Here is an 18,544-nt window from a genome sequence, read left to right on the forward strand (position 1 = left end):
GACGTTTTAAAAATATATAAAAAACATCCTACGATTGCTGCAGTATTTAAAACTAAGACGTTTTGTCTAATTAAAGAACCCTAATACACATATTGATGGACTTGCAGATTTTTATAGTAGAAACATCATTTGAGTGTGAAGTGTGACTGTTGTGGGCCTTCCCCTCGGTATCAAAGGCCAGAGGAATTTCAAACAATTTTGGAAATAACAAAACCCCCAGCTCTGAATTCTGCCTGAGATCAAGTTTGTCTCTTCTGGGAGATTTTACATCACTCTTGAAAACAGAGTAGAGAAGGCTTTTTATAATGGAAACACTGATGGACCAAGAGCTCCAGTCAGGCTAAGAGCTGTCACTGCAATATTCTTTCCTTTATGTCATACTGAAAATCCCATTTTATTCTCCATTTGTCATCCTTCTCTGTAAAGACAGTCACTTCATTATAGAAATTAGGGTTTTTTTCTGCAGCCTACCTTCTAGTTTCAGACTTTTAGTTTTAATTCCTCGCGTTCTCAGTAGTTTTGATCACTAATTTGCCTTTCCAGCTTTAGCTGGTGGCTTTTTAGACAGAAGCTTCAGAAAGCTGAACTGAAAAAACATTGATTCACTGACTTAACTTTATCACAGAAGTTTTATTTTTCAGGAGTATTATCCCAAGAGTATGAACTTTTTGTTTTGAACACAAGATTAATGAATTATGGTTAAAAAAGCCCATTATTTAAACTTATTAGTGCACAAACAACAGCTTGCTACAAACCATGAAAAATCAAAATATTTCTCAGAGATTTTGACCAAGAACACAGACAAAACCACTGGATACAAGTGTCTCTAAAGAGGAAGTATAGATTCTCCCTCTGACACAGACAAAATTCAAGTTTGAACATATTTAGATTCCTAAAAAGTATCACTTTGGAGGCATTAAAAACAAACAGAGCTGCTCTACTGCTTTTACTCTTGGCTGTGTCCACGAATGGCATCTGCAGGGTAAACAAGGCTGAATCCAGAACTTCTGGCTTTGTACAGATCAATCCTCAGCAGCAGAACTGTTCCTGGCACACCAGAATTACGATGGTAGAAGGAATTCCAGGCAGAGAACCCAAAGCCCTGGAGATGAGCTGCCAGGCCAGGGTGGATCTGTGGGATCCTGCCCAGCGTGAGCCCCCAGCTCCTGCAGAAAGTCAGCACCGTGCAAGCTGCAAAAGCTGAGCTGGATCACTGCACCATTTAAATGCAGCCCCAATTATTTTCTGTATACCAACAGAAATCTGTAATGAACCTCTAAATAATTCCTGAACTAGGAACCACTGAGCTGTCCTGAATGGGACTGAGGAAATGCCATTCCATCCACACCTAAGCACTGCACACTCATCTACAGCACTGCTTTGCATGTGATGGGTGGCAAAAAGCTGAAGGATATCTACAAAGTTTAATATTAATGTTTGGGGCACAGAGGAAAAATCACGGATGTCTGCTTACCTCCATCAGGAAATGCCGTGTGTGAGTGCAAGGCTCAACTTACAGCAAGAAAACTTATTTATCACAAATCTTTAAAAGGCATCAGTCTTTGACATCCACTTTCTCAGAGGTTTAATTTCAAGAAGCATCAGCTCAAATCAACTTTCACGAAAATACCACAGAATCCATCATTTCCCTATCTGCTAAGTAAAAGCAACCTTCGGGAGAGTCAAATGTGCTCTAAGGCAAGAGCAAATACCCATCAGAAATGCCATGAAAGAGAAAAGGAGAAGGCCAGCTAATGAGTACACAACATGCAGCTGCGGCACAAGTGACAGGGAGAAGGTGGGGAAGTGAGAGGAACAACAAAAAACTCGTCCTAATTAAGCAAACATATGACAAAAGAAAAAACCTGCACTAGCTGGGTGTGGTGATTTCATGATTAAGTGCTGAATAATGATAAGTGTTTGGCAGAAATACAGGCAGTGTGAGAAGCCAACATTTACAGTTACACTACAGCAGCTTTCAGGTCCTCAAGGTTAGCCGGTTCATTAAATCAGTGATTTTATACAGGTGGATTTTTCTTTTTTGTAATTCAGTATTACGCAAGACAGAATTGTCCTGTCCCAATTCAGAGTTAAGGCCAAAGGTCCTCCCGAACATGCATTGTATGAAAATGAAAACCAGGGACTTTGGGTTATGAAAAGAAGCCATATGACTAAAAAGTGAATCCATTTTCCAAAACGCCCACACAGACAAGAGCTTCTGATGAGAAAAACGATCTCTGCAAAGCTAAATCACACAGATTATTTCCATGAAAAGTTAGAATCATGCAGATTATATGATAGTTACTGTGCTGGGATTAAAAAAAAAACACCACCAACCTTTTATATTATCAGAGTAAGAATAATTACTTGATTGTTCAATGTAAATTACGTAAATATCAATGTTAATTAATTGAATATTATTTAATTGACATAATCCAGGATTATGTCTCTCCTGCTGCTGGTAAATTTTGGGTATCTTTAAAATGAGGTGCAACCAGCTGTGTGTGCCAGCAAAGCAGTTGTGGCTTACCTTGGCACTGGAATCCTTGCTTCCCAAATCCCCTGCATAAAGAAGGAAAAAAAACTGCCTTAGTACATTTGATTTTAATTTCTACTCAACGATCTCTAAAAACATAAAAATAGCTTCATATTAAATTACTTCAGGTTTTGCTACGACAGCAACAGATTTTCAAATCCACAACACAGACCAGCCCACCCATTTCAAAGCAGAGAACAATAGCTGTCACCAGCTATGTAATTTCAGCTTCTGGCAACAATTTTTTTATTATTATTATTTTACGAGCTATTTTGGATCTACAATTATCATCATCTGTGATTGCTGCATAATATTTCAACTCGTTTAATGCCACATGTATACTTAACAGCCACGTAAAATATTCCAAGTTCCAGCAAAGGCACATAAAACAAACCAGACTTGGGGTTTCATCCAAATTTTGGGATTACAAGCTGCTGTTGTGAGGCTCAGCTAGAGTCCAGCCGTTTGCTGTATGGAAAGCAGGCAGGTGAAAAGTTTTGCCTGTTTCAATATAAATGAGAAGACAGGCTCCTGATTTTCATACTGATTATTCTCCAGCTTCCTTGCTCCATTTCCATAACGAAATACAAATGTGTGTGTAACACTTCTGCAGCGAACACAATGACAGCGGTATCCAGAGTTCCAACACATTTTATACCTCTGGCAAACTCCACTGCTGTGGATTTATTTGTTTATCTTTAAGCATCTAACATTCTCTTCCCACAAAAATAACTGTTTTGAGTATCCTGCCTATAAACATCTCTCTGCCTTTTTCTTTGCAGCCTGTTTTTCATCTGGAGAGCTGGAGCTGCTCACACTCAATCACAAACAGACAAAAGCCATGAGCTGGAGAAGCTGTGTGCAATTAACAACACGCGGCTTAATTAGCAACTTTACGGAAAGGGTTTCTTTAAAAAGAAATCAAAAATTTCTCCAGTTATTTATTTATGGAATAGACCTCCAGTGCACTCTTCCTTCAGGTGGAAGCTGAAATGACACAGCTAAGAGCATTTCTCTACATTTCTCTGCACAAGTCACGACTTCTTGTTACTGTAAGCAAACCTGAACTGGGAAAACCAGGAGAAAAATCAAATTTTTTGTTTACTTGGCAGCACACATGCCTATATTGTCATTCTGATGCCGATACCACTCATCTTCACAAAACTCAAAAGCTGGAAGTGTGGAAATGCAACCACAGGAAACCTGATGGCGGGACTAAGAACACAAAACAGACTTGAGATAATTTTTAATCCTTTGAAATAGACTAATTTGCAAATATTCCTTTTTTATCTACTCCGGAAGCACGGCTGTTCGTCAGTGTCTGAGCTGAATCCCTGCAGAGCAGCAGCCCATTCCGCTCCCCGAGCAGTTGCAATGTAATTTTTAAGTAAAAAGTCTTTCAAAATGTATCAACACTCCGGAACCAAAGCAGAGAGGTTAAAGTTGCAGAAGCGGATAAGGAGACACTAAACTATTTTGGTAAATATTACCCGATGAAATGTAATCTAAGGAAAAGAACCCATTTATGTAGTCCATTGAAAGGTTGTGTTTACTGTTCTTAATACCTTCAAACATTGTTGATTGACACAAGTCGTTTTGGAAACACTTTCAATGGTGCGCGATGGTTTGTTCGAGAGCGGCCCATCACCGAATCAGAAAAAGAAACAAGTTTTGGAGGTGTCAGATGCTCTCGCAAGGAATGCGAAGAGCTTTCCCAGGCTCAGTAAGCACGAGAAGACAAGAGCACAGTCGCTCTTGCCACCTGCCAGCCACAGGATACCCTTTCAATTCCGAATCCACCCTGTCATTCGTGACAGAGCTCGGTTTTGTCTTATAATTGTGCTGCCTGTGTGCACAAACAGCGCTCGGCAATAACCCTGCAGCGGTTTTTCACACCTCCCAACTCATTCTGGTTTAGATTAACTTTGAAGCAGTTTCTGAAGGTCTCTCACTTTCACCATACCAAACTCCACTCTTTTTTTTTTCCCCTAAGAAAAAACAACCCCAAAAACCCACAAACAACCAAAAAACCAAAAACCCCAAAAAACCAACAAAACAAAAAATGAAAAAACAAAAAGAAAGAAAGAAGAAAAACTCAGAAATTTCACTTGTTTCTTGTGCAGCCTACCATGTCAGCTTTCCTTACTCTGCGAATATACTTCAATCATTTCTGGCACAGTCTTTGCTTCAGCATGCAAGCAGAGGGAAACTGACGGAGGAAGGAAAAGGTCGGTGTCCAGACACATAAACACACATAAAAAGAGCAAGAAGCGTGCCACGGACACAGAGCCGGCTGAGTACAGACCCTTTCACAACTTCGGCCAAAATAAATCACAGCCCTGGCTTTCGGCACCCGGAGCCGCAGCGCAAACTTGAGCAGCGGAGCGGGGCTGGAGCGAGGTGAAGGAGGGGAATCCCGAGCTGTTTGTGCCGCACGGTCCGTGCAGGGACAGGACCCCCGGGGCTCCCACGGCTCCAGCCGAGCCCGGGCCGGGCCGGGGCCGCCGCTCCTCGCACGGGGCACGGAACGGCCCGGCCTGCGCGGAGCTGCCGCCCTGCCCCGGCACGGCACCAACCCATGGGTGTATTTCTCCCTACCAGCTTAGCAATGAGGGTGTTGGTAGGGAGTTTTCCTGCCCTCTCGCGCAGGAGCCCTTCTCTCACAAAAACCACCCCTCCCTTTCCTCGGCGCGGACCGGAGCAGCGGTGTCACGGTGCCCGCCCGGCCTCGCCGCCCGCCCGCGGCAGCAGGAGGGAGCAGGGCAGGCACTGACCGGGAGTTAAGGCTGGGTGGCCCCGGTTCTGCCACCCAGCAACGCCCCGATCTGACACGGACACCGTCCGTCCCAGCCCGGCTGTGCCTGGCTGAGCCCCCCAGCCCAGCCCCGCCGAGCAGAACCCGAGGGACAAGGGATGAGAAACACAGCTCTGGACCATGTGGGAAGCGATGGCCCCAGCGCGGGGCTCCACACCCTGCCGGTCTCTGCGACCCCCGAGCGCCGGCAAGTTTGGGGGTTTCCTTGCCCCGAAAGCGGGGTGCGCCCAGCCCCGGCCCCCCCCGAGCAGCGGCAGCCGCACACAGCCCGCCGGGAGGGGGATGCGACAGCTCCGGGGCAGCGAGGTGACACGGGGGGTCACCCCCAGCGGGGTCACCTGCGCGGCCCCGGCGAGAGCGGCGGCACCGGGACCCGGCCGCCCGGGACGCGGCGGCTGGGCGGGGAAGGGAAGGGAAGGCAGGGCAGGGACGGCGGCTCACCGGAGCCGGGGCTGCCCGAGGCGGGGAATCCCCCGCGGCGGAGCGGGCCCGGGCGGCGGCGGGCGCGGGGGGGACGCGCGCCCCGGGCTCTCACCAGATGAAGTCGGTGCAGTGGCTGCAGAAGGTGGGCTGCTTGAAGAAGCGCGCGATGAATTTGTGCTCCTTCACCTCGTGCACGTTCTTCTGCCTCAGGGCGCCCTTGCGAGCGAAGCGCCGCGCCGCCTCCGGGTCGGCGCCGGGCTCGGAGCCCGGGAACACGTCGGCCATAGCGCCTCCTCCCCACCCCCCGCCGCTCCGGGAGTCGCCGCCCCGACGTCCGCCCCGTCCGGCGGCCGCCGAGTCTCTGGCAACGGCGGCGCTGGGCGCTGCCTCCCGCTCCCAGCCTGACGTCGGAGCGGAGGAGGATCCCGAGCCCTCTCGCCGGCTGCTCCGCCCGCGGCTGAGCCAGCGAGCCCCCGGCCGGGGCGGGGCGGGCGCGGGGCCGCCCCCGCTGGGGAGCGCCGGGGGAGAACGGGGGGGCGGCAGCACCTGCTGGCCCTCGTCAGCTCCCGCACCGCGCACCGGGGCTGTCTCTCTCACACACACCGGGGTTTTCTCTTACAGACGCACCGGGGCTCTCTCACACACTCACCAGGCTTCTCTCTTACACACGCACCGGGGTTCTCTCTTACACACGCACCGGGGTTCTCTCTCACACACAGACCGGGGTTCTCTCTCACACACACACCGGGGTTCTCTCTTACACACACACCGGGGCTCTCTCACACACTCACCAGGCTTCTCTCTTACACACACACCGGGGCTCTCTCACACACTCACCAGGCTTCTCTGTTACACACACACCGGGGCTCTCACACACGCACCGGGGTTCTCTCTCACACACACACCGGGGCTCTCACACACACACCGGGGTTCTCTCTTACACACACACCGGGGTTCTCTCTTACACACACACCGGGGCTCTCTCACACACACCGGGGTTCTCTCTTACACACACACCGGGGTTCTCTCTTAGACACACACCGGGGTTCTCTCTCACACACACACCGGGGTTCTCTCTTACACACACACCGGGGCTCTCTCACACACTCACCAGGCTTCTCTCTTACACACACACCGGGGCTCTCTCACACACTCACCAGGCTTCTCTCTTACACACGCACCGGGGTTCTCTCTTACACACGCACCGGGGTTCTCTCTTACACACGCACCGGGGCTCTCACACACACCGGCTCTCCCCTCAGACCAGCTCCCCCCAGAACGCACCAGTTCCACTCGGGGGCACACCGGTTCCCCCTTCTCTCTCTCTCTCACATTCACCTACACAGGCTTCCCTCACTCTCTGCCACACGCGCACGCTCAGAGGTTCCCTTAAAACACACACACACAGAGAATCTCCCCTCTCACTTTCTCTCTCCCTCACGCCCTCAGAGGCAGAGGTTCCCTTATCACGCACAGACAGGAGATCCCCTCGCACGCACACACACACACACACACAAAGAAGTCCCCTCTCACTTTATCTCTCTCTCGCACACACAGAGGTTCCCCTCACAGCCCTGCACACAGAGCGGCTCCGCTCACCCTCCCCAGCTCCCTCCATGCCCACACAAACACAGCAGCCCCTTCTCCCTCCCCCTCCCACAGATCACAGAGCTCCCCGGTGTCGGCCATGGAAACCCACACCTTCCCTCCCTGCCAGCTCCCTGCGCCGGCCCGGCAGCGCAGGACGGTGACCTCCATCCCCGCTCCCACCTCTGCCTCCCTTCCCCTGGCTCGGCACAGCTGCCACAGGGCACGGGGAGCCTGCACCCCGCCGCCCTCGGCCGCCTTCGCCGCAGGCGCTTCCTGCACCCACCCCGAGAATCGTTATCCCTGCACCACAACAAACGAAGCGCAGCCATATGCTCTCCTCCACGCACCTTTCCCCTTCCTGCCGCTCGCAAAGGCGGCCACAGGCGTGTGAACGCCGTCGGGGGCCGCGCTGAGCAGCCGTGCATCACACAGGACCACAGGATGTCCTGCCCCGCTGCACTGAGCCGTGTATCTTTGTGGATCAGTGTAAATAACCAATGTAAATTTCAGTGCAAATATCCTCAACAAAAAGTGTAGGAAACGTTCACCAAGTCTCTTGCACTAATTAGAGCATTCAGCACATACACAACTGACTTTTACCTTGGTAATATGTCATCCAGTATTCCATTAAATAATAGACCTGTTCATCTTCAGCTACTCACACTACACACAAAATATTCCCAAAGCCCTGGACACAGAAACATCTGCCCATGGCACCCTCTCATATTAATACACTCAGAAAAACCATGACTGTGCTAACGTAAAACCACAATATATCCATAAAGTGAAGAAATCAAGTATTAATCATATTGTTTTTAATAAATGTTATTCCCGTGGTTACAAATTTACACATATGGGAAATGAATGCATATTAAAAGTTCTGCTCTGGTATATCTACACACTCATCTGCCTGTGTAAGATGTTTTATTTCACAAGAATGAAAGCCAGCTAATTAACTGAAATTAAGTCTTATTTGCCGATGGAAAAGTGCGCATGGACACTTAGCGCAGAACAGAAATAACTTGCTACATGCTATCGTAATTTGAAAGCCTCAGTTTCTGGGTGCAGCTTGGCAGAACTGGAACGTCCGTGGCATTTCACCAAATAACCAATGACAGGGATGGCCCCGCTTTTCTCTAAACTTAGAGAATCACACCAGATGCCCTAGAAACTGTTGCCATATGCCCTTGCTTCATGGATTTTATTTTGTGAGCAACTACTTCCAAATTTGATCTGAAATCCAATGAAATATAAAGATTTTTAATTTGGTCTCCACCTATTCCGCACATGTTTCAAATCTCTTCTTCCTCTTCAGAGGGAATGGATTTTTCTTGCGTTAATCAACTTATGCCAAAGCATGAGGAGCACCAAGAAACATTTTGTACTCTAGTTAAGGTTTCTATCGAGAAACATGAAATGAAACATGTTTATTTCCATTCCTTTTGTGCTATATCACAAACAGCCACCAAAACTGGGGAATCTGAAACAGACACGACTTGGATTACATCGGGTTTGGGACAATCTGCATATTTTGTTGTTCCTTAAAATCTCACAGACCTGCTGAATCATTTTGGATCCCAGTTTCTTTCCTGCCAGCGACTCTGGACCAGATTCATTCACTGAAACATTGGCGAGTGCTCCAGGCTCGTGTCAGGCCCCAGGGAGGAGCCAAATGGCACCAGTCACGGCACTACAGGATCACATTAGGATTGCTTTACTGCCTCTCTCTGCAAAGCATCTCTTTCATCTCAAACCCAGCAATTATTTGTACGCTGCGACTAGACACACTAGGCAAAGAAAAACTCTGTTATGTGTGCCCAGACAGCCAGGTAAACCCTTATAACACATCCTTGCCCTACTGTACTTAACACACAACCCCTTTGACTGCTGCAGTTTGGATGCACAGCCCTTCCACAGTGCTTTTCTTATATTTACCTTCAATATCAGGCTTTGTCACCATGACCAGGCCACTCTTACAGTGATACTATAAGGGACATGGTTCCACTCCCAGACACCTTTGGGATGTGCTGTTGTGACACCAGCTCCTCTTGCTGGGAGGTTTTTAATTCCCTGGACACTCATTTTTCCTGCTCTGCACTCAGATCCTGTGGGTGACACAGGAACTCATCCCTCCTTTGCAAAGAACTGGAGGAAAGGCGTCTGCCACCTCTTCCTGAGTGAGCACATTCCCCCAGCAGCTCATGACTTGCTTTTCTGCCCAGGGGAGTGTTTGCAATTTGCTTCTGGTTCAGGCCATCTGGACGAGGAGTCAGCATTTTCGCTGTTTGTGTTCAGGCATATACATGGCCATTAAATCAGAGCCCCAGCTTTTCCAATCTCCTGGCCAGCAGCTTCAGAACTCCTGACTCCAGAGTGCCATTTATGGGGTCTTCTCGTAGCAAATTTATTCCTGTATGACTATTTGGAAAATATCCTAGAGACTGTCCCTGATAGAAGTTTCCATTGGATGATTTAAGAGGGTGTTTTTTCTCTAAAGAATTTGATTATTGCTGTAACAAGCACTACTTCTGGAGTTCTTTCTATATTTTCATCAATACCACCCTAGGTCTCTAAGTGCATCTGGGTTAATTTTGAAGGAGGTTTCTCCTGAAATGTCCTTGCCTTTACTCATCTGCTGGAACAGCAATCCACCATCTGCATCACTTTTTAATCAAAAAGCAATAAAAAAGGAAACAAGCATCCAGGCTCTGTTCTGCCTCAGATCCATTCAAAGGGAGCCAAGGAGAACACCTCCATCAACTGTTTTGGCAACTGTGACTGTTTTATTATTTCCTGCTTCTGAGAAATGCTCAACGAACAGGAATCACTTCCTGCTGGAGGCCTATAAGGAAGTTCACGAACCAATTCCTCCTCACATTTCAAAGCAAATCACAACCACTTCCCTCTCTAGGGAGTCGGGAGCACAAGTGCCTATTTTCCAAAGCCCTTTTAGGAAGGATGATCTGATCACTGCAACACTGCTGCCTAAAAATTATCTGCTTCACCCAAACTCATCTTCCAAAGGAATTTCCACAGAGCCAGCACATAAGACTTCTCCATCAGCAACTATTGTGGGATAATTACTTGCCATAATTAGGTCAAAACCAGTAACCAGTTTCCACTAATTCATGGACTTCATGGTATAAACTAAGAAGCCAGGTTTTCCTAATTTATTTTTTCCGTGCAATATAAACTTTTTTTCTCTCTCTTTGTCTGAAATCGCCCATCGAGTTTAATGTTGAAGCTCCCATTCTTAAGCTTGTCATGTTTTGACCAGTCCTGGTTTTCCAGATCCTCCTACAAATTCATTCACACACAGACACAAAAAAAGCCTGTTTATTGTTCTTAGCCCTGCTTTGGCAACAATATACCTTAAATGTTTTCAAAAAATAGAAAAAGGTAGGCTGTGGTAACATAAATAGACACATTTCTGTAAGAAGCTGTCTGTCTTTACTCCCAGTGGTGAAGAGATGGAAATAATTTTCTCTCAGGATCAGTTTCTGCACCTTTCTGTGTCTTTTAGCATCTGTGTTTAGAGTCTCCACAACTTTATCCCCGTCTCTGCAGTTCCACTGGTCCTCCTCTCTGCCCTTTTCCCCTCAAAGTTCCTCAGAGTGCTGGTTGGAAAGCCCTGGGTCATGAGACAGGTTTTCTTATTAAATTATTCCGTGTGACAGACAGCTTGTTTACACAGGCCAGTACTGCACTGAAACACAGAGAAAAAGAACACTAAGTACAGAGGAAAAAAAAAGTCCTATGAGAGATGAAATGTCACAGAAAGAGTATTTCTGAAAAAAAAATCTGGGGAAAAGAAAAATGGTATCTTAAAATAATTAATAGTTTCCCAGGGATGAAATTGCAGTCCATCAATATGTCCTAATCAGGACAATCCTCCTTCCCACTCTGACAGATAAATGGTGCCATTATTTCAACTTGAGTTTCCTTGAAAGCCTTGCAAAACCCATTCCTCATGCAGATAGCTTGTGCATTATCCTCACAGCAGCTCTCCATAGATTTGGAAATAAATGGCTGATCATATACAGAACACTGGGTGTAAAATGGTTTCTTTATATCAGAGTTATCAGAATACTGAGTGACAAGCCATTGCTTTCTTTTCTCATATCTCAGGAGTATGAAGAGCATTGCAAAATCTCTCCTAGTTATAGAGCTGAACCAGATCACGATGCTGTTACACTCTGAAGAGGGATGGGGGTCCTTTGGGAAGTTTCCTGGATTTTGTCACTTTCCAGATTGTACAAACAAAAATTTCTGCCTCAGCCGGAATATTTGCTGTTATTGTTGTTTTGCTGATTTTATCCTTCACACCGGCAATCACTGGAAAAATTTTGAATATCTCTTCCAAAAAGAAATTCACTCTTTTGAGTGCATCAGAACAATTCTCTTGTGTAGGCAAACTTTCAGTCTCCCAACTGTACGCACGAAAAAGGCAGAAAGACTGAGACTTTGAAATACAAACAAAGCACTCAAACCATGTGGAAAAAACAAACTGCTCTTGTACCAGCTAAACAAGGGAGCCTCTGTGATTTATTTAGAGAAACATAGGGCACAGGTTTGTAAGGAACAAAGTAAGTGGGTTTGGCCTGGGCCAGCTGACTGCTGGAATTCCTTGCCCAGAAGAACCAAACAGACGGGACCAGCACTGGTGCAGGGTGTGAGTGTGGGCTCGGGGCAGTGGGGTGGCCTGGGACAGACAGAAATTGGGTGTCACAGGCCTAACGCAGCCCACAGCCAGTTCAGAAAGTTCCCTGAGTGGAAAATGCTCAGAAAGAGAGAGAATCTCTGGAGGAAATATCCTGCTCGCTTTTCTCACATTTCCTCGGCACCTATCAGGGACAAAGCACTGGGTGGGCTCTGCCTGAGCCACCACCCCCATCACCAACTCCGGGGCCTTCTTTTTTTCCTTTAAAATTTTAAAAAAATTACACTCACACTGCCAGCTGACAAGAATTACTCTCAAAACCCTGTTTTTCCCCAGTGTTTGCATTGGAGTGTAAGCTGTACCTGCAGGGTTTAAGTTTGCGGGTCAAGGCCCTCTGTAGGTACATCTAGAGGTGAGGCACTGACTGGCAGAATATTTCACTGTCCTGAAACCTTCTCGTGACATGTTGGCATCTCCAAAGGGCGCTTCTGATGTTCAACTGCTACAAAGAGTAAATGACTTTGTGCTGCTGCATTGCTGGGACACATCAGCTCCAGGACATCAGTCTGTGAAGCAGCAGAGAGCTCCTGGCAGAGCAGGATGACACCGTTTGTTTATGGGGGTGAACACAGAGCAGGGAATGCCAGAGTCACTGAGGCTGGAAATGCCCTCCAAGACCATCAAGTCCAACCTGGGGCTGATCCCGCACCTTGCCCGCAGCCCAGAGCACTCGTCCAGGCGTTTCTTGGACACCTCCAGGGATGGGGATTCCAAACCTCCCTTTGCAGCCCCCTCCAATTCCTAACCACCCTTTCCATGAAGAATTTTTTTCTTGATGTCCAGCCTGAACTTCCCCTGTTTGAGGCTGTGCTTTTGTCTTCCCTGGCACTGAAGTCAAAGTGAAATTTCCCACCATTTCAATGTGAGCAGAAAGGTGTGGGCTATTTTATTTACCATATTTCCACAAATCTTCAATTGAAAGGGATGATTATTTTGCAAGAGTAGAATTTTGCCTTGTGAAGATGAATTGTAAATAGTTATTATGTATATCATGCTTCAGCTTATTATTTCTGACAGGTCAATAGCATTTATCAGAGACAGAAGAAATAGTAGCCTTCATGTTGCATTTTGTTTATTCCTGAGAATAAATGTAAGAGAAAAACAAACTTGTATCAGCTGGAATATCCAGGATATTCCCTTCTTTTCCTGTGCCACCATTCTATTATGACATGTTGACGCAGGGAGAGCAGAATGCCATTTCCAATGGTAAGATTTCCAATTATACCACGTCCGTCTGTGCTCTGCACAAGTGTTTACACTTCTGGAAACACTAATAATTGAAATGACAAGAGTTTGGCTGGACAAACACAGCTTTAAAACATTTGTTTAATTTAGAAGGACTGAGAAGTGACAACACTGACGCACAAAATAAGCTAACGTTAATTTCAAAAAAACATTTCCAAAGCCCAGAGTGGTGAAAAATGAAGTGTGGAAAACCTCTGTGCCACAGGGAAGGAAGGCGGGGAAGGATTCTGTTTGTCAGCACTGAGCATTCATTCAACTCCCCACTAGAATTTACATTTAAGAAAAAGAAAAAAGCAGAAGCAGTCCTCTAATGACAGTGGAGACTATTTTTGGTCTTTGAATACAGTATTGTGGATTAAAGACTGGAAAGATTAGCAGACTAATACATATCATAACAAGGGAACACCTCCTCAGGCCGCCCTAAGTCAGTCTCATGCTGCCCTTCAGGTTCACAAGCTATTGTGACCTCAACAGACCAAAAATTTCTATCTGGATGTAAATAAAATTATTGATTATTTACAGATTATTTGTAGACTTTTAACATGAATTGCATTTAAAATAGTTTTCTTCCAGAAAATGTAATCTTAAAGATCAAACATCTCACTCCCAATGCTGTTAAGAAAAAAGAAGGACAACTCAGGGCATTCCATATGAAAGTTCCAGTGGCTTTTAGTTCAGATGTGTTGTGCCTGTGAGACAAGAGCGGGGCAGCTGGGTTTAAAAAGTTTCTGAACAGTAGTTGAACCCACTTGTATAGTAAATAGTACAATTTAACTTGACTATAGCCTGCTAACCACGGAAAAAAATGTCCTTATCATTAATGACCACATAATTAGATGACATGAGGAAGAAAAAAATGAGGGTTTTTTTCCTTAGAAATAGTAACAAAAAAAACCCCAAAATGCACAGTGAACATACTTGTGCTTTCTGTGCATTTTCAGCTTCTGTAACAAATATTCTGCACTTTGTAAAGTGCTCATGATCTGTTCTTTCCAAAACATCTGGACATCTTTTCCTTTCAAAATTTGAATTTACGAGAATGTCACTGCTATCAGTCCTGGAAATGCTGGAACGATTGCAATTTCATTTCATTCCTGTTGCCAAAATGCTGGCAGCATCATTCTGTCTTCCTGGGCAACGAAAAAAATCTCCATGTGCAATGAATAAAGGAAAAACGACCTCTGCCATTTATTTTTGTTGTTTTTACAGAAGATTACAAAATACATGCAAAACTCCAGGAAGAGCCTGGCTTGCTGATGGTGCAGATTACACCACCAGAATCAGAAGTTTTAGAGATACACACACATGTGGAAATTGTCAAAGCAGCTGTGTCAAAGATTTCCAGATTGTCAAAACCTTCTGGAAACCACAAGACAGAGCTGCATCTTCCAAAGAAACCAACACACCAAAAATGTCCTTTAATAAAGTGAGCACTTCTAAAAGCATGGCCTTCATTTCGTTGTCCAAACAGGATTTGAGCCCTTCAGAAAATCTGATTCCAGTTATTGATACCGGCCCCTCCAAAATCTGCTTCCTCTTAGGAAAGCATCCCCCCGGATTTATTGCTGCAGATTAGAGGCTGGCACAAAGGGAAATTAGTTTATTGAGATCTTCCTAATGGTCCCCAGCACAAAAGCAGCATCCCTGTGGCACAGCACAAATCGGTAACAGGATCCAGACACACAATAACGCCACGAGCATCGGGCACAGCCTCACCCCTGAGGTGGAGGAGAAGCTTCAACAGCAGCACGATGTTTCTAGAAAAATTCTTGGCTCCCAACGAACCCGTGGCATTAGCTCTGAACTCATCCGCTTGTGTTTAAATATTCAAGAGCACTCTTAAATACCAGCTCGTAAAAGTCAACGGGCTTCCCTCTGGATCCAACATTTCATGGAGTTTACAGTTCTGAGACTGTGCTGTTAGATTTTTCAGGCTTGTCAGTCAACAGTGAAATGAGGAATCTCCCCCTTCGGAGTAACTTGCTAAGAATACAAGCATATATATGTTTAAAAATAGGGAACTAGAGACAAATGTATAAAAATATATAAAATATATTTTATTTTATATGTTGTATAACACATACAGTATGTGTTATATATTATATATTATACAAATATATAAGAAAAAACCTCAGCCAGCTGTTTGTGTTGACTAATAAGATCTGGGAGAAATAAACCCTAATCTTGTAAGTTTGTTTATTGCATATAAACTGATTCAAATCACATGTTAAAACACTGATAAAACCGCATTAAAAAAAGCCTCAAGATGACAAGACTTGGACCAGCGTGGGAAGGGTTTGGGTCGGACCATAAGGGAGATCAGTATCCACATTTTGATTCCACTGCACAGGAACTGAGCCACAAAGGAGGTAGATTTAACCACCCGGAGCACTCTGGAGTCGAGCCCAGGGAGAGTTTCCCAGCTGATCCCCGTGGTTCACACGGATCCCGGGATCTCTCAACATCGGGGCTGTCCACTGACTGGAAGTCTCTGACAGGGATCACACCCTGCCCGGTGGAGGTTTGAACGTGGATGGATATCCCAAACAGCTTCTCCACGGCTAATCCTCTTAGCCGGCACTTGGGAAAGCCACAGAGTGGCAGGAAATAAATCCGGAGGTGGCTGGGCTCTGGGACAGCGCCGTGGCACCGTGCCAGGGGAGGGCTGGACAGAAATCCTCCCTCGGGGTCACGCCAGGGTGAGCCTGGCCAGGATTCTCTGCCGGAGCGCAGGGTGGGAAAACGAAAATGACAGTTTGATGTACTCCGTGTGTAAAGTGCTTTCCTGCAGCACAGAGTGCTCCTTGGAGAACCTGCAGCACATCCTGACCACGCCTGACCTCTCTCCAGCTTGTAAACAAGATGACAACCACAGGCAATACACACACATATATATATATAAAGTAATAAAAAAAAAAACAAAACTAGGTCAGATGCTGCTGTCACGGAAATCTGCTGCATTTGGTGTAATAGAAAGTGGAAGAATAATGACGAAAAGAATCTCGAAAGCTTTGTGGCAAGCTTGCTGGGAGAAGAGAAGCAGTCTGGCTTGAGTGTGGAGAGCACCCCGTCTCTGAGGCTTTTCTCTCTGGTGGCTTCTCCCTGGAATGCACTGAGGGGAAGGCAAAAAGGTGGGACCAGCCAAAAAGAGGAGAGAAAGTCTGTGCCTCCATGCTGTGCTTTTACACTGGCGTCTCAAAAGTTGTCCCTTGCAGATCTGCTCCCTGCAGATTCAAACTCTCACAGAGAATAATTTGCCCCCGAGGCTTCATAATTAGACATTCCTGAGGAAGAAATTTAACACAGGAATTTTTTTTTAGACAGCATTTAGATAAATTTATCAGAGGAACAGACTGTTTCACAATATTTGGGTCACAGCAGAACTGTGAGAGAGATTCTCCGGGTTTTCTGTGCAGGAAATGAGAAGGCGGAGAGGAGGAAGGAGCTGTAAAATGCTCTCTGGTTTTGTACACTGTGAGTTTAATGTATGTGAAAACTGGAACACCTTCATGCCTCTGCAGGGGAATACAGGCCTGCTGTCACCTGGAACACTTGTTAGTGCCAGCCCTCCAACATCTCAGATTCACACAGGAATGGGGATTTTAATACACACAGTGAGTGCTTGAAGTGATTTAAGATCCAGGACTAAAATCATTATTATTTTGCTAACTTCAGAAAAAAATTCAGAAACATCAGTGGTAACTAGGAGTGCAATTTCCCCCTAAAGTTTGCTACTGAGTGAGAAAAATATTTTTAAGAATGATATACTCACTGTTTACTTATTCTGTGACCAAGACATTCTGTCAGTGTCTGTTACTGCATGTTTACCTCCAACATTAGAGAATCATGGAAAGGTTTGGGTTGGAAGGGAGGTTGAAGGATGATTCCTGTTCCAATGGCAGGGACATCTTCCACTAGACCAGGCAATATAAAAAATATAAATAAATTTATTTACATATATATAATATATTCCACTGGAAAATAAGACACTGCAAGTACATCCCGGTTTCTGGCTGGCTGAACATGACAACCCAGTCACCTACAGGTGGAACAAAAGAAACAGTGGGGAAAAAGCTGTAATCTGAGTATCTGATCCTTACGGGAGAAGGATGAGATTGCTGGTCCCATTGCAGCCCCAAAGGCAAAGATAGAAATCTGCAGCAGGCAGGTGCTGGCACACAGGGATGGCTGCACTCAGGCCTCTCCTTAATATCCTTCCTCAGTGTCCCCAGTCAACACATTCCTGTTGATTTGAGAAACTTCTACACCTTGACCTGGATGCGTGGTGCATTTTGTGGTTGAAGAAAAGCCATAAAATCTTGAGAACAGAGGGCAGTGCAGCCCCAGCCCTCAGTGTCTGGCGGGACAGACTCCCAGCAAGTCTCTGGCAGGAGCAGTGACACACCCCATAATACCAGGAAAATGGCAGCATCAGCCAGAGAAGTAGAACAACAGGTTAGAAGGAGGGCAGAATCCGGCTCATTAGCTGGGAACCGTTACCTCACTGACCTTCAGTCTGCCTGGTTCTTGAGAACTTCCTGCATAATAACTCCAGGAGAGACCAATCCCAGTGTGAAAGCCTTTGCTTACTGAATTATCTTGTGTTATAATGTCTTCTCCTACTGTCCTGACAGCTCCAGTTGATCATGGTGTCAATGAACAATGCTGCCGCACAGATGCTTTCATCATCAGTTTTCTTTTCTTTTTCTGCATTTTTTTTCCTCCTTCTTTTTCGTTTTTAACTTCACTTTCAAGGCCTTTTCTGGTTTATCCTCTTCCTCTCTCCTGTTCCCTGCAGAAAGACCTCTGATCAACCAGCAGTGCCAGTCTCCATCCCTTAATTGCTGCCTTTTCAAACATCCACTTTTGATCTCTTCTTTGCTGCCCTTCACATTTTAGCTGGGCAGCACCACTGGTGCAAAGGCAGTTTGTTCACATCCTCCTGCATGTTCTCCCTCCAGGCTGTGTTAGCACAACCCCAGGTAACAATGAGGCTGCTGGGACACTGCTCTGGCTCACATCATGCCGGCTGATATCCCCTCAGAGTGTTCCTGCACTGCTTTCTCTGCTCAGCTGCCATTTCTCTCCTTAGGCTGTGACATTATCTGGGGTAGAGACCCCCACTCTGCTCTGCGTTTATGCAGTCTCTGATGAAACAAATCCCTGCTTCATTCTTTGGTTTGCAGGAGCTGTGATATTAAATAGCTCACATGTG

General features: G+C 46.0%; 1 protein-coding gene across 2 annotated transcripts in view; it reads right to left on the reverse strand.

Annotated features, from left to right (window-relative positions):
• PRKCA (protein kinase C alpha) overlaps positions 1–6,199 on the reverse strand; it is a 144,915-nt gene extending 138,716 nt beyond the window's left edge. For both annotated transcript variants that reach the window (XM_066200338.1, XM_066200339.1), the window contains exons 1-2: positions 5,887–6,199; positions 2,531–2,562 (exon numbers count right to left, since the gene is read on the reverse strand). In XM_066200338.1, the coding sequence (XP_066056435.1) occupies positions 2,531–2,562; positions 5,887–6,059 (205 nt within the window). In that variant the 5' untranslated portion in view covers positions 6,060–6,199. The remainder of the gene's footprint in view (positions 1–2,530; positions 2,563–5,886) is intronic.
• Positions 6,200–18,544: the final 12,345 nt, after the last annotated feature.

The sequence above is a fragment of the Chamaea fasciata genome, unplaced genomic scaffold (assembly GCF_029207755.1).
Source record: "Chamaea fasciata isolate MVZ Bird 193981 ecotype frontalis unplaced genomic scaffold, bChaFas1.0.hap1 SCAF_19, whole genome shotgun sequence".
NCBI lineage: Eukaryota > Metazoa > Chordata > Aves > Passeriformes > Sylviidae > Chamaea > Chamaea fasciata.